The sequence below is a fragment of the Mus caroli genome, chromosome 8, assembly GCF_900094665.2.
Source record: "Mus caroli chromosome 8, CAROLI_EIJ_v1.1, whole genome shotgun sequence".
In the NCBI taxonomy this organism is placed as follows: Eukaryota; Metazoa; Chordata; class Mammalia; order Rodentia; family Muridae; genus Mus; species Mus caroli.
The window spans coordinates 68896318-68908602 of NC_034577.1; the positions used below are offsets into that span (position 1 = coordinate 68896318).

The 12285-nt window shown below is 45.0% G+C and overlaps 1 protein-coding gene across 6 annotated transcripts in view; it reads right to left on the minus strand.

Annotated features, from left to right (window-relative positions):
- The window catches only part of Arhgap10 (Rho GTPase activating protein 10), a 262572-nt gene that overhangs the window by 83071 nt on the left and 167216 nt on the right, over nt 1–12285 (minus strand). For all 6 annotated transcript variants that reach the window (XM_029480512.1, XM_029480513.1, XM_029480514.1 and 3 more), the window contains 2 exons: nt 7800–7905; nt 6148–6307 (listed from right to left, as the gene is read on the minus strand). In XM_029480512.1, coding sequence (XP_029336372.1) covers nt 6148–6307; nt 7800–7905 — 266 coding nt within the window. The remainder of the gene's footprint in view (nt 1–6147; nt 6308–7799; nt 7906–12285) is intronic.

A 12285-nucleotide genomic window follows, 5' to 3' on the forward strand; every position in this document is an offset into this window, starting at 1 on the left:
CCTAGCATCCTCCCCATTGCCTGACTCCTAGCATCCTCCCCATTGGCTGACTCCTAGCACCGTTTCCCATTGGCTGACTCCTAGCATCCTCCCCATTGCCTGACTCCTAGCATCCTTCCCAGTTGTCCTCCTTTGTTCTTTATGATTGGGGGCAGGGTGCTGGCTGACAGGAGACTTATATATTTCCAACCAGAAAACAAAACAAACAAACAAACAAACAAACAAAAACAGAGCATAGGAAAGAAACTTCCAGAAAGGAAACAGAAATTGACACTCTGCACAGAGCATGATCATCACAAATGATCTTTATTTCTAACCAAGAAAAATGTACCTGTCCTAGCTTGCTTTCCGTTGCTGTGACCAAACTGACCAAAACCAAAACCAAACCAACTCGGAAGGAAAGGTTTTATTTGGCTCACAGGTTACAACCCATCATTGGGGGAAGCCAAGGAAGGCTACAAGCAGAGGCTTGACTCGGAAACCACCCAGGAACCTGCTGGCCAGCCTGATGGAGACAGATCCTCAGCTGTAACTCCATCGTCCCAGGTATAGTCTAGGTTTGGATCAAGCTGACCAAAACCAAAACAAATTAGTAGCACAAGGCTCCTCATTCCAAATGCTAACATGATTTCTTTGAAAAAGCTATCAAGAAAATCTCCATCAACAAAAAGTTTTATGTGAGTAAAGTTTTATAGTCTCTGTGTGCCCTGGGGTCTAAAGAGACTACAAGGTATAAAGGTGGGTCCTAAGACAAACTCAATGACCTCCTGTCTCTACGAGAATCAATGAAATACTTGAGCAAACTGAAATATCACGTGAGGCTCAGGTCAACCCAAACCATTCCATCACACCAAGAAGCCAAAATAAGACATTCAACAAGCCAGCCAGAACCTGGATTATAGTCCTAATCTTCCAAAATGATTTGGTGGAGAGGTGCTCGACGCTTATGTTATATGGCACCATCCTTTAATGTGAAATTAGAGATCCCAAGAAAGCCAGCATTAATGTGTTCTTTGATGGTCTCAGAGTTCTTTAGGATTTTCATGGGCCTTTGGATGGACAGTCATGCTGTAGACCTTAGTGCATAACTATGGGTTCAATGTACACAGACAAATGCCTGAGAACGTTACACCGACTCTGCTGTCTCTCTAAAGGGATCCTTACACCCATAAGGACAAGAAACACCGACTAGCTGCTCAGCCCTCAGGTACTGCAGGCCCTTCTGGGTCCCTCCTTCCAGAGGACTCATGACACTCCTATCCTGCACACTCCCAGACCCTCACCCTTGCTCCCAACAGGAAGGAAGCTTACTCCTGCAGGACCCCATGCCACCTGCCCTTCCCCACATCTCCTGTCACAGGTAGCCACTGGCATGCCTAATCACACTCTCCGGCAACTCTCACACAAGCATAGGATCTCTTATGACTCCTCTTTTATCACCGATACTAAGTCTTGACATTTTTCTCTAGGACAGTGTTTGTATTCCAACAACACAAAACAAAGCATCCGGCATCAAACACTCTCAGTCCAAGCCCAAACTCTGCCATCTGGCTGTGTCCCCATAAACAAGTTCATCTATCACTGGGCAGTATACATACAAATTCTGTACCTATGTAGATATCATCACATACACTGAAGGCACGTGACCATGTGTTCCTGAATACACACACAGTTGGGCTGTTTGTTGTTATGTTCTTGTTTAGGAGGAATGCAGTACACAAGAGGCTGTGCTAGGTAAACAAATATTCTATCACCAAATGAGTCTTTTCAAACTCCCTCAGCAGGGTGACCTGGAACTTAGTGTCCATATGCCTCAGTCTTTGTCCTATAGACATGCACAACAATGCCCAGCTTCATGGTTTTAGCATGTATTTTAAATGTCTGTAGACACAAAGACCTCAATCACATTACTGTCAGAAGTCACAAATACTGCATTTTAATGAACTAAAAGCTGATCTCATGCTGGGGACTATTCTGCCTATTTGTAAATTTCCCTCAGATCTCCCAGAACTGAGTTCTCCCACGGTCCTATGAGAGCCATATAGAATAGACAGGAGGTTCTGCTGAGTGAGGCTTTTCACCCTGGAACGCCCTGTCTTCTTGACCATGCCCTTACTCTACTGGAGCCCTCCCTCCTGAGAATGTATGCCTCTACTTGCTGTTGCACACCCTAGTCAATTAAGCTGCCTGAAGCAAGTTTACCTGAAACCCTGTGCTGTCCTGAGAGCCTCTAGTGGCACGCCCACCCTGTCCACACCCAGCCAGACTCCCTTTCTAATCTCATCTCACATTTCTTTGTGCCATCTTCTCAGGGTAACCGCCTCCTACCCTAGGGTATGGTCTGCACACCTCCATTCTACAGGGCATCCAAACTAGCTTCTCAGAGATACTCCACAGTGAGCGCACGCATGCATGCACGCACATGCATGCACGTCCACACACACCAAAGCTGACACAGTCTTCCCATGGAGCCCTCAGCATGCTCTCCATTTCTCACACTGTATCTTATCTCGAGTTTTCCTTTCCCATAACAGAACTCTCATGTTTAGTTTCCCCAAATCACACACAGCTAACTCACAACAGGCACTCGGCAAACAGTGCTCTGAATTAATGTATAACAAGTACATAAAAGTCACAAAGCCACAGATATAACCGCAGCTGGAAAATCTGTGGGAGGTACAGAGTACATATTCTACAATGGAAAAACAATTTTCTGTCTTGCAAAAAAAAAAAAGGAAAATAACACACACCACCCTGATAATGTTTTTGGCCCAGGAATATTCCGTCTAAAAGAACATCTTAATGTTTAGTGTGCAAAAGAAAGCAAGACATATGGAGTGAGTTTCCTAGCAAGTACATATGGATTTTATAAGCAGCAGCAGCAAAGGGCAGGGACATCATGGCCTCCGACACACAGGAACTTCGTCTCCCCCTCACTCTGAGGTGCAGCTGGAGAGTTTCCGCTTCAATAGAAAGGCGCTGGCTCTCTGCTTTGGGGATGCTCCTGCACTCACATTCCCCTGGGGAAGGAAAATAAGCACCAAGAGAATAAAGCAGCCCTTCAGTCACAGCCACGCCTCCTGGCCGGGCTGGGCGCTCTGTACTCACTGGGCAGGCGCTGTCCTCACTCACAGCGCTCTTGCACACGTGCTTTCCTCCCTCACAAACCTTTTAACCCCTCCTGGCCTCGCTCTCCTCTTTGCTTCTTATTCTGAAATGTCTATCAAAAAAAAAAAAAAAACCCTCTGTCCCTCACTACTTTCCAGTCCAATGGAGGCATGTGGCGAATATGGACACATACATCCATACACAGTTCTCACAAACACCCTTGTCAGCAGATTTATTCTTCCTTAAAGCAGGCCCCATGTAGGCCATGCAGCCCTGTTAACTTCTCAGGAAAAAAAAAAAATACAAACTTTGAAATACACAAGGGAAGTCAGAGGAAGCCAGGAAGTAAGGAACTGCAAATGAAAGCAAGCTGCCCCTCAGCTCAGTCACATTATTCCACACTTCAGCCTCAAGCCTTGCTTACAGAGCCAGCCCCCCTCCTCTCTCCACCTTCCTGGATAAGTGTGATGACCAAACCCTCACCAAAGAAGCCTCTCTTTACAGCATGTGGAGACTGCCACAGAAAACGACAACTGGACACAAGGAAGGGACCAACGGATCATGAAGAGCCAAGCCACAAGAGCTACGCCTACAGCACAGATCCTATCCGTATGGCCAGATAACACTGGAAGGGGAGCTGGCAGAGGCTGGAAAGAAAGACAGAGAGCTGGGGAAGTGATGAAACTGTTTCAACTAAACACAGGCACAAGAAATCCCAGCACTTTTCATCTATTTAGGTTGTGTCCAGCCACAGAAGGGCAGAGAAAAACCACAAACTTGGCTTGGCTCTAAAACAATGCACCTCTAAGAGTGGCGTGCACGGCTGCCCTCTTCTGCCTGGACACAAGGACTGGCTCGCCAGGGCTATTCAGAAATCTCTATGAACCGATCAACGCAGGAAGCCATCACCATTTTCCTGTAAAAACACCACGTGGTCATTTCCCTGGAAGCAGGGCTTGGAGTCCCTCTTACCCAAGAGCAAGACCCTAAGCTCAGTTCTCATGGATGAACTGCACTCGAGTTCCCTAATTAAGACTGCATATAGAATAGTTGAGCTACTGTCACATTCAGGAGATGGTAGTCTAATGATGTATTTTTCTGAATGTGAAAGTAGCCATCTTCCCTGGTGACTCAGTGCATGCTGAGGCTCAATGGTAGTGTGATAGGACCATAAATGAAGGCATAAGTTCACCACTAGATGCTACCAAAAAAGTAAGACTCACTGCTACAAACAAACTGTCTTTACCTTAGCAGTATAATTGACAGATCGGGTATGAGGTTTAACTTGTCAGAATAAATGTAAATTTATATGTGCCCAAACTGCTCCAACAAGTAGCCAGTACAAGGACCCAGGAAGAGCTGTGCTCACAGCTGGCTCTAAGGGAATGTCTGTCTGCTGTGTCTTTCCCACTGCCCCACGGCCCACCGGGTGAGCCAGATGCATTAATCCATCAGCAATCACTCCCTGTGGATGGAATGGGTAAGCATAAACAAACATTACGTACCACTGTGCTCAATGGTCCAGCAGAGAGACAGTCAACACCTAGGAAAACACGCTACAAGTGCAGCAGGCCGGGGAAGAGTTGCAGGAGTCAGCCCCGGACATGGTTGTCACCTACTTCCCAACCAGGCCTGCCAGTATCTCTGCTTCATCCCAGGACCTGCTACAGGCTTAGCATATATTACAATCTTTACATTGTTTTTAGCACACATATGAATGACCATGTATCTTTCTGGTCCTCACATTCCCTGCATTACAGGCAGCCACAGGGAGCTAGCAAGGCCATGGACTATACCTGACAGAAGTGGGGGCCATCTAGGACTCCTTGAAAGACTCTATTTTTAAAAGACACATTTTGCCTGGGTTGCAGAGTACTGAACACAACAGTCACCTAAGAGAAGACTTTAATCCAGAAATTCTTCCCCTAGTGCCCAGATCTGGCAGTACAGGTAACAAGCTGAAATTCTTAGGACAAGAAGAGGGGCAGAATTATAAACTTTTAACTAGGAGAGGTCCAAAAGGGCTAATAAAAACTTTGCCCCAACCAAAAGTGCTTTTTGGTTAGACTGTTAATGTGTCGTTAAGGGTAAAATTTGCCTTGCTCAATCCTGAGCACCTGTCTTTGCTTTTCTTAACAGGAAGAAACTTAGTCCTGAGGAATGTAAGTGCTGAGCAATGGGCACTGGGCACAAACCCACCCTCTCACACACACTGCCCTGAGGGACCCCAACCAGTCGGCCGCATTCCCAACACACACCATCATGGGGCAGACTACACACCAGACACAGCCACACTCAGGTCTGAAGCTGGGTGCAAAATCCTCTAAAACCTGAAGCCTATCTTTGCCCATGCTCCAGACTGAAGCCCTGCCGCTCTAATGGGAGGCAAAGGGGATGCAGCCTTTTAGGCGAGCAATGCTGGCCCATGAGAGTGAATCCTCATGACAGAGAAATGTGCCTTCCTGTTTCTTTCTTTCCAGCCTCCACTCCCACACAGCATCACCATGATTTACCATGCTTTGGCAGGGCCCCAAACACTAATCGTGCTTCCTAGAAACCACTGAAGTCATGAACCAAAATAAGCCCCTGGTCCTTCTAAGTTGACTTCCCAGGTAATTTATCACCACAGAAGGGTGACCAGCAGGTCCTAGGTCCATGTTACTTCCATTCGCTTTTTTATTTCCCTGAGCTAAAAAGCCCTCCCTTGACCAAGGGGATAAGACATGCAACTGACACATAAAACTGAGGAAATCCAAGGCTAAGAATGAAAGTGCTCAATTAGTTATTAAGTTAGCCTGTGCACAATCACACCTGCACTGTGTACTCATTGGATCTGGAGGCAAAGCTTCCTCAGCGAAGCGAGGAGGAGACCGGGTAAGAATCATGCACAGAACTCCGTCAGAAGACAACTGAATGCCGACTTCTGGGGAATAAATTCACAGCGATGACGAGACAGAAATACAGACAAATAACAAAGCTGTGTATTAAGTTAACGAGCCACATTCACAAATACTATTAAGGAAGAAAGGACGATGGTACCTTTTCGTGATTTTCAATTAAGATTTCTACAACGATATTCTGAAACTTCAAATCCATGATGGCAGCAACAGTTTCTTCCTGTGGTCTCATCAGAGTTGGTCCAAACACCACCCCTAAATTCGCCACCGTCATTAGATTCTGCTTCGAGTGACTTGACACACTAATATTGATTTAGAAGGAAAAAATGTCTTAGTTGGGTGGCGATAATAATAGAGCATTCAATAATCTGTATTTTCCTTAACAATAACGTACAAAAGAGCAGAAGAAATGAATGGTCTTCAGTGGCTGCCTGTGACCCCTGAACCAAACAGCAGCCAGCACACACAGGCTGGTTTGTCCCCTCTGGCTTCCCACCACCCCCTTCCCTGCCCTCTAGTCCTCCCTTCTCCTTCTGTAACCAGTCTCCTCAGCCACAGGCTCCTTCCATGCTGGTATTCCTATTCACTTCACACCTGAGCAACAGATCAGCTGACCTCACAGTGAAGTCCCTAAGACAGTGAGCTCTCTCAGATGTGTGTCACAGGAATGGAAGGCTAACATGGCTGCGGACCTTGCCAGAGTGAAGGACAATTCTGCCAAGTTGTTCCCGCTAAGGAGAGACCTCATGCTAGTTAGCTCATTTTCAAGCAGCCTTTCTTTCAACAGTCCCTGTCATCATTTCTTACATGTATTTGCTCAATATTAAACAGACAAGTGGAATTATGTAGATATAAAGAATTGTGCAGCTGTCTTGAGCCAATGATTGGAAATGAAAATGAAATCTCCTAAATTAATCATAGTCCGTTTCACAAGCATAAGTCATATTGCTTGTCGTTTCAACAAGTGTGTATTCCTCCACAAATCACATGCACATAGAAAAAAGCAGCCAAGAACACCCCATCTTTCCTCACCTGGCCATCCCCTTGCTACTACAGACGGCTAGACTCCACGCAGCTTCCTAACACTTAGATCCTTTCCTTCGAACACCCTCGCTCCCTCCTTGCAGTCCTGCAGCTCCAGGAGCACAGCAGACAGGAGTGCCCATCAGCCCTTCACTCAGCTCAGGACTTCCCGCTACAAGAGATGGCCATCTAAGGGCTCACAGCCCAACACATGCTCTCTATCATCTTAACACACCTTGTCTGCTCCCTAGCTGAAAGCGTTTTAACATTTGCTATAACCTGTTTCTTTTCTCCATAAGCTTCACAGAGTAGAGCCACCATTCATCTTGTCCAACTATGTGTCCACTGGCACTTTCAAATGCCACTTGGTTGTATTTAGAGAAAACACAGGTTCCAAACACGGTTCTTCATTCAAATTGTACAGATACAGTGATTTGGGAGTTGTTTTTTACATACAGGACTGTAATGCATGGATGCACCCACCATGAGATTCAACAAACCTAAAGGGCGCATTCGGTCTCAGCATTAGATGTGTTTGGTACCAAGTCCAGTCTGCTAACAGACTCACAGTCCTATTCCCACAATCTGTGCGGGCAAAACATAAACAGTGCCCTCTCCTGTCACCGAGCTGCTGGCCAAGGTGTAAGCTGCTTACATAGCATCTAAGGGCATTCTACTTCACCACCCTTGGGGATACACGGCCCAGTGCCAAGAACAACAGCAGCACGGATGGCGGCACTGAGGGACAGCTGATAGGGAAGGAACACTCACTTGGTTAGATGCTTCACCAAGATATCCAACATCTCCTTATTCTTCTCTGGCAGTTTGTGTACCAAGAAGTGGATGGCATTAACTCGGGATTCCGGGCTGCCGCTCTCTTTTTTTAAGAAGGAAAAGAGAAAGTGGTCAATGGGTACTCAGAATCAAACAGACTGCCCTTAACTACGATTGATAACAGTTTGTTTAGGAGCTGAAAAAATAATGAATTTAATCATTGTGGGCAACTTTTGGAGAAAATTAAAGTATCTTTGTCACCACTGTTACGGTTAGAATGTCCCTCTACTTTTCAGGTACCTCTCACACAGCTTCAGGCATGCACCAGGCCTGCCTTTCCCAGGTTGGTGTTAACAGCACAGGCAGCTCCAGTAGCCAGCCCCCTGAAAAACACCCTTTCTAGTGAGCTTGCAGCTCACATGACACTCGCCAGTCTTTGGCAATCCACCAGGAAACACAAGTCCAATATCAACCCTTCTAGCTACAGGCTCAAGTGAATCTCCCCCAAAATTGATGCTCAGGTTACATCACTTACGTGCCTCAGGAAGGGGCAGTTCTGAACTCATGCCTTATTTTTGATGATGTATGATAACGAATGCTGACAGAAGACAAAGTGTGCGTTTTGCAATACCTAACCAAGAGAAGGCACACAAACCACATAGGACTCTGCAAGGAAGTGCCACGGGGAAGCGGGGCATAAAGGGAAGGAGGGACAGAGGCAGGGGTTCCTACAGGATGGTGTTGGGAGGGTCCAGATTCACAGGGCAAGAAAGGCTAGCACTGGTATTCTCACTTCTGAGGGAACTGAGACAAGTGAGTTGTCCTCAGGTGACTATAATATGGGCCAACAATGAGAATGCCAGCCAGGGAGAACACATGGCTTTGTTATGTGTTTGAACACATGGTTATCAGTATGTGAAGAGGGACCAGAATGTGTACCTAAGAACTCGCTAGCCCTGCAGGCCACAGAAGGCCTCAACTAGCAAACATCAAAATAGTAGAAGCAAAAGGACTGCTTACTACAGAGGCTTTATATAAAAACCTACAGAAGTCAACTAAGATGACTGCATAATGTTGAAATTTATTAGTAAGAAGAACATACTCTCAAGCCAATGCTTTCTTTCTTTCTTTCTTTCTTTCTTTCTTTCTTTCTTTTTTTTTTTTTTTGCTGCTATTGTTTTTTAGAGACAGGGTTTCTCTCTGTAGCCCTGGCTGTCATGGAACTCACTCTGTAGCCCAGGTTGGCCTCAAACTCAGAAATCCACCTGCCTCTGCCTCCCAAGTGCTGGGATTAAAGGCGTGCGCCACCACTGCCCAGCTTGATTTTTGAATAACAAAATAAAAGCAGAAACTCTGAAGAAGTAGTCATAGGCTCCACCAAAATGAAGACTGTCAAAGACAGCAATTTTATTATCAAAGATTTAGAACTCTGGAGGCTTTGTGATGGAAGAACGCTAGCTTTGGAGCCTACCGGGGAACTAATAAGCAGCTTCCTACAATGAAATTCAAGTTTGTTATTTTGGGATTCAACACTTAGAAATATAAGCCAAAGAGATAAGTTTCCTGCCCTCTAGTGATGGTATTCTCCATGTCTAAGCACGAACAACATTTTAAAGCTGTTTGAGAGAGGAAGGGTTCCCCTCACGTCTCAAGCGCCTCTCCCAGGAGCCTACGACAGTTCACCAGGTCGGTATCTCGCTCAGAGCTGTGTGTGTGTCTGTCTCTGTCTCTCTGTCTCTCTCTGCCTTCCTCTGGGTGTGTGTGTGTGTATCTCATGCACATACCTGTCTTTTCCTGTGTCTGCTTTTTTAGCTTTTCAACTTACTCTGTTTTGACATTATATCCTTCCATTAATAGGTACTTCCATAATGTAACATAGTCCTTCTACCTCCAAAATTTTGCTAAATTACATTTTTTCCATCACTTACACTATATGCATCTTGCAGTATTTTCATTGATATCAGCTGAAAAAGATTAAAATGCATCATTTTTAGCTATGGTATTTAACTAACCATACACTAAATTCCTGTTATGTGCCAGAGACTTTATTAGAGAGTTTGCTGTGATAGAGAAATAAATCAATTGGGAAACGACACGTGGGCATCACCACACCTCTGTGTCTATTCACTTACAATATCCTAACAACAGAGGCTGGAGTGTAAGCAAGTTTACTAGAGCTTAACAGAAACACACAGGCAGAGGATGTTAAATTATTTTAATATGTAAGTGATATATGTCAATACAATTGTAATGTAAGGAAGTTACGAAGGAGTGGTTCCTTTGGGAGACACCAGTCTCAGTCACCATGCAAAAGGTACTACGGTTCTCCTGTGGTCTCACCTACTGTAAAATGAACACACCCAGCTACAGGAAACAGGAGACACTGCATGTTCAACCCCTGTAATGCCCACATAACCTTCCTTGTGTATGTCCCAACCAGAAGGGAATGGAAGGCTCTGGTTAGGCAAATTTCATGCCCTGACTCCTAAGTTAGTTAGTTGTCTCTCCTCAGAAATGACATGGTGCTGCATAAGCATCCTGACCACAGAAAGCACAGGCACAACCCAGAAATACAAGTATTCTCGTTTGAGCAACTGCTGGGAGGTTTCTAAGTACCCAGCACCAGGCACCAGGATTAAGGTGTCTATCTCATGCTAAGTCCAATGTGAGTCCAACCCAGAAAGATGGGTCCATGCTCACCGCTGAGACTCTACAGTCACTGTAGAGACTGTAGGCTACAGAGAATGGACTACATCGTAATCTGAAAGGCAATAGGCTTCACAGAGGAAGTCTTCCAGGTAGATGCTACCAGCTTTGCACAGGTGACACAATCCTTTCAATTCTTGCACAGACTAAGTCAAGATATTTGTGGCTTGTATGCTTCTACCCCCAAAAGTATAGTATAGTTTCTTGTGGATAGGTTCATTTAGTAAACCAAATAAATGTGGCTAATAGTTTAAGGCTTTCAATTCTGAAATTGAAAAATGCCTCTCACATGTTCCCATACTAACAGCTCAGTTTTTCTTTTACAATAAGAAAAAAAATACATACTTTGTAGTGAAAATATAAAACCAAATTCTTATCTTTGTATTATAAACTCACGTACTTGACAGAAGATGATAGAAAATAAAGCAATGAGAGAAAATGGCAGAGGCCAGAAGTCTCCTGTTAGGAGAGAAGGAGGACTCTCATGCCACAGAAGAGAGGGAAACAAAACACAGTGGAGAATCATACCCTGCGCAACAACAAAGGCTGGCAGCGTGGGGTCACTTTAGCTGTCAACTGAGCTCACAGACACGGAACAAAGCAAGGGAAGCTGTGTTGTGACCAATGGAAAATGATAGTTTAACCACAATCCCAATTTACCAACACTCAAAAGGAGGCTCATTTTGAATGAGACCCATCTGAATTCTGTAACTGCATTCAATACTAACAAGGACATATGCAATCTCAGAGGAACCACTCCCAAGCTCTTTCCCAAGAGGCACGGAGTACAGAGGAAGGGACTCATAAGAAAGGGAAATGAGACATCAAACTGCCCTGACACACTGGACCCCTAAGTAATCAAAGCCATTAAACACATGTGGTTTCTTTCATTAAAGCAGGTTAGTGTGGGCCCTTCCAACTACAAGCGTACTTAGCTACAAGTCCATGCGGGCAACTATGGAAACTACAGTATTCCTTTACAGTAGAAGCGTAATTCAAATCAGGATGCAAGCTATGACAGCAAGATCACAAGGTCAGGAGGAAAACGCTGAGTTCTGACCCAGCAGGTGACAGAGTCCATGGCATCTACTGATAATTAGCAACACAGCTAACTAGAGCAGCAAAGCCCACATTTCGGGCTTCATTGCCTCCTGCTATGTAGGAACTTCCTCATCTGGTAACAGACGTTTGACATCAGGATTCTGAACACTCCACTGTTAGTCACACATGGTAGTCATTCTCATGACACTGACTGGTGGGGATTTAAAACCTCATTCCATCATCGCTCTTTCTCCAGAATGCAAGAATTCTGGATGCAACCTGGCACAGCCTGGCTTTCTCCAGGCTCTAAGACAAACAGCCTGAAACTCTTCCAACTAAATTTAATTTCTATTTGTTTTGTTTGCCAAAAATTTCTTTTGTTTGCCAAAAATGCCACAGGGAAGAAATCAAAACAACTAAGCATTTGCTTGTGTTCTTGCCAGAAATCCTTCCACTTCCTTGCTCGTGGAAGTTCTCTTTTTTTTTTTTTTTTTTTGGAATAATTTTGAACACAACTGTATTCTGGCCTTTCTTTCTGTGTGTTGTGTTATGTGGTCAACACACTGATTCTTTCTGAAACAGATTAGGAATCTCACACAGTCTGGAGCTGGGACCTCACAAGAAGGTAACAGTCAGAGCCATGTTCAAGCAACAGTGATATGGGACCCATTGGGATTGCTGTAAGTTTTTCAACAGTTTAACTGTAAAACAGATCCAGGGGTGGGGGGGGTGGGGG